Raw genomic sequence first — 3936 nt, 5'->3', positions numbered from 1 at the left:
TCTGGACTCTATTTTAAGACACAATATTAAATATATATTAAAATATAAAATATAATTAAAAATAAATTAAACAAAATAATATTTTAAAAAATTAGTTAGGTTTACCGATATGATAATATATTATGGATGGTTTTTTTAAAAATCAAAAAGTAAATTATATATATATATATAGTGTTACTAGGTATTTTTTAAAAATTATCTATCATTCAGTTTAAAAAAAATTAAAAAACAAGTATTTTTTATAAAAAATAAGTAACTTATATAAAAAATAAGTAACTTTTTATAAAAGTGTAATATTTTGGCTGAGCAGTAGTTTCATTCTGTATTTATGCCATGTGCAGGGTCTACAGCCGGTGGTTAGTGCAGCTTGCCGTATGGGATATACGGGGATGGATATGGATCCTGCCCAAGAATTGCAAAATATGAGAGATGATGACCCTGCTGCACATGATGCTTTCAGGGACATAGCATCTGCACCTTTCTAGAACGTATATCAAATAACAATATGACTCTCTTCAGTTACGTATTGTTGCTGCTGATGAGAGATCTTCAATGTAGTCTTTGTAAATATTTGTCAACATGGGATGAAATTTTGGGTTTTGGTCTTCTATAATTTTTATGGTGTCGCTGGATTATTCGTTGTTTTTTCACGGATGCTTTCAATTTTATTTTATTTTATTTTATTTCAAAAATTTGATGAGAATAGTGTTGGTTTTGTAACAATTAAATCATGATTTGACTGGAGAAAGCGACTATGTTGAAAATATGATTTGGTTTATAAGTGGGGGAAGACGATTTGGTCCTGGAAGTAGTGGTCTAAGTTAGGCTGCCAACGCGAGACTCAATTTCGTACACAGTGAGTAGTTTACATCCTTAGTGTCCAATAAAGATTGGTCGATCATATAGCTCCGTGCACAGAAATAGAGAATTATGAAAAAAAAATATAAATAAATAATCTTAATCGGTTAAGTTTATCAGTTAATTTTAAATAATTATAATTAATAATTAATAGTTTTATATTTTTTAAAAAATAAATTTAAATAATTATTAATTAGTGATTAGTTAATATAAAATATAATTTAAAAATAATTATTAGCTTATTATTAATTATACCTTTATTAATTATCTAAGTTATAATAAAGTTATGAAAATTGTTCCTTGATTAAAGTACATTTTTTTAATTTTATATTTGGTTAGTTTTGGTGTATTCTATGATTATTGAGGTCTGGCATGCATTACATGGGTATGGGGCTGCGTAGGTAAAATCGGACGGTCCGATTTAGCGGGTATGTAATTGGACGATCTGATTACTGGCATGGAGGATAAACAAATTAGACCGTCTAATTTACGTATCATTGCTACGCGTTGTGCATGCACTAACCAGCCACTAGACTTCTTCTCACATTTGAGTAAAATTTCAGTCTTCTATTTAGTGTTCCACCTTATTCTTCTCTTATTTTTAGACCTTTTTATCTCTTTTAAAACCTATTTTCTTTCTTTTATTGAAGCTCCAGCAATAACAAAAAAATTCAAGGGGAGATCAAGTTAAACAATATTAAGGAGACGAAGAATAAAAGATGTTAATCATCTAAAATTACATATTGTTAATTATTTTGATCTTTTTAATTATGTAAGTTTATTTTACTAAATTATTTTTTTAATTTAAATAATAATAATTAGGTTACATGTTATTTGAATATTTAGTTAATGTATGCCATTAGTTAGTTCAAGCGTTAGAGTTGTGTTAGTATAATTAGTGAATTAAGTAACATAAATTTATTTTTCCTGATCGAGGTATTATTATTATTTTTTTCTAGTGACCGTTAGTTTAGGTTTAGTTTACTAATTTAAACTAGTTTAGATAGTTAATTAATTTAGGAATAATGTGGTTAGTTAGTAGAATAGATTTTGTATGGTTGTTAATTTAATTTTTATATGTGTCCGTACAGTGATAATAATAATAATATATAACAAAAATGAGGAATCAGTTATATATATAAATATAAATTAGGTATTATTAATAGTTATTAATGTAAACCAAATAGGATTTAGTTTAGATATTAGAATTAGAATATATATTTTTATATTGCTGTCGAGTAATAATAATAATTAAATTTAATTTTAAATTTATTTGAGTTTAACATTCTATTTATATTAAACGAATGGAAATCGTTATTAAGAAATAAATAGGATCTAGATATTAGAAAATATAGTTTTCATGGAAATAATAGTAATAAATAGATGTTTATTTTAGTTTCATTTAAGGTTTATTAATTATGTTATGTTGCTTATGTGATAATGAGAATGGTAGAATGTTAAATATGGTATGTTAATTAAGTATGGTTATATTTGATTAATGTGATATATGACTATGTTTTGTAGGGTTCACGGATGTTAATATGTGATCATTATTTGCCATCGGATCCATATAATCCAATTGTGGAGGGGTATTTGCGGGAGACTAGATTTTATCACGTTTCATAGATCGGAGTTGTCCAATGTCAATCGGCATTGGTTAATGCTCTGATCGAAAGATGGCGGTCCGAGACTCATACTTTTCATTTTTCAATTGGCGAGTGTTCCGTGACGTTGGAGGATGTGGCGGTAATTTTTGACCTTCCGACAAATTGTATTCCATTTACAGGACCGACTTTGAGTAGTTATGAGGCATTAGAGGTCGAATGCCTCCATCATTTTGGTGTTGCACCCAGGAAGACAGAATGTAGAGGAAGTTTTGTAAAGTTGACTTGGTTTCGGAGACTAAAAGATCATATAGTCTTAGATAATGATATTCAGATTCAGAGGTATGTAAAGTGCCACATAATGTTATTATTTGGGACGATTATGTTTGGGGACAAGTCTGGGGCAGGAGTGCACTGGAAATTTCTTCCATTGCTCCGTAACTTCGGCGGGATCAGAGAATTTAGTTGGGGTTCGGCATGTTTGGCTCACTTGTATAGAGCATTGTGTAGGGCTACTCGTGTTGACTGCAAGGAGATTGATGGACCGCTGACCCTTCTGCTTACCTGGGCTTGGATTCTGTTCATACCCTGGGTCGAGCTCTCCGATCCGGGATGTTCTACAGACAAAGCGACCGATCTCTTCAGGTCAGGACAGCCCGACCTCTTCTCAAAGAGCTCGGCCAAGTCACAGGAAAGCCCAATAAAGGGCCCAAACAGAGGAACACGTCCCGAATCCAAGGGCAGCCCAAGCCCGTAGAGATAAAGGCGGTTCCCTTAAGAAGACCTCACTCAAAGATAAGATAAGATAAAGATAACTATCTTATCTCCGGAAAGGTCACTCCCCACCATTATAAATACACTGGAGCACCTAGGTATAACTCATACTCTAATTCTACTCAATACCTGCTTAATACCCTTGCTAACTTAAGCATCGGAGTCCCTTGCAGGTACCCCCACCCTCCGAGGACGAAGGAATCAGCACCACCATCAAGTCCAACAAATCAGACACAGCATCTCCGACCCTTACAGAAGATCTCATCCGAGATCGACCTATAGTTTCAGATAACCCTCGGAACATTGGCGCTGTTGCTGGAGAACCTGGAAGTCATCCCATCACCATGGCGGACGACCATGATAACGACCACACCTCAGATCTAGAGGAAAGAACGCCGCATAAAAACGCAGACACCACCCCAAAAGATACTTCCCAAATCAACAACAAGAAGAACTCCCCAAACGAGGGAGCTATGGATGCATTTCAAGACCGGTTAAAACAACTTGAGGAAGAAGCCCTACGCCAACGAGAGGCTGAGAAGGACCTACAAAGGGAAATAAGGCGACGCTGGGAATTGGAGAACAAACTCCTAAAACTTGAAGCCGATGTCAAGACGAAAACCAGCCGATCCACTCCCGAAGATAGCACCCGCAAAGAGCAAGACCCATTCACCAAGGAGATCATGAAGACAAAAATTCC

General features: G+C 33.6%; 1 protein-coding gene across 1 annotated transcript in view; it reads left to right on the top strand.

Annotated features, from left to right (window-relative positions):
• The window catches only part of LOC107480256 (uncharacterized), a 2080-nt gene extending 1345 nt beyond the window's left edge, over positions 1-735 (top strand). Inside the window, exon 3 of the mRNA XM_016100395.3 lies at positions 342-735. Coding sequence (XP_015955881.1) covers positions 342-485 — 144 coding nt within the window. The 3' untranslated portion in view covers positions 486-735. The remainder of the gene's footprint in view (positions 1-341) is intronic.
• Positions 736-3936: the final 3201 nt, after the last annotated feature.

This window comes from Arachis duranensis, chromosome 3, assembly GCF_000817695.3.
Source record: "Arachis duranensis cultivar V14167 chromosome 3, aradu.V14167.gnm2.J7QH, whole genome shotgun sequence".
In the NCBI taxonomy this organism is placed as follows: Eukaryota; Viridiplantae; Streptophyta; class Magnoliopsida; order Fabales; family Fabaceae; genus Arachis; species Arachis duranensis.
Note: the sequence above shows the minus strand (reverse complement) of the source record. Positions and strands in the feature narration are given on the sequence as shown.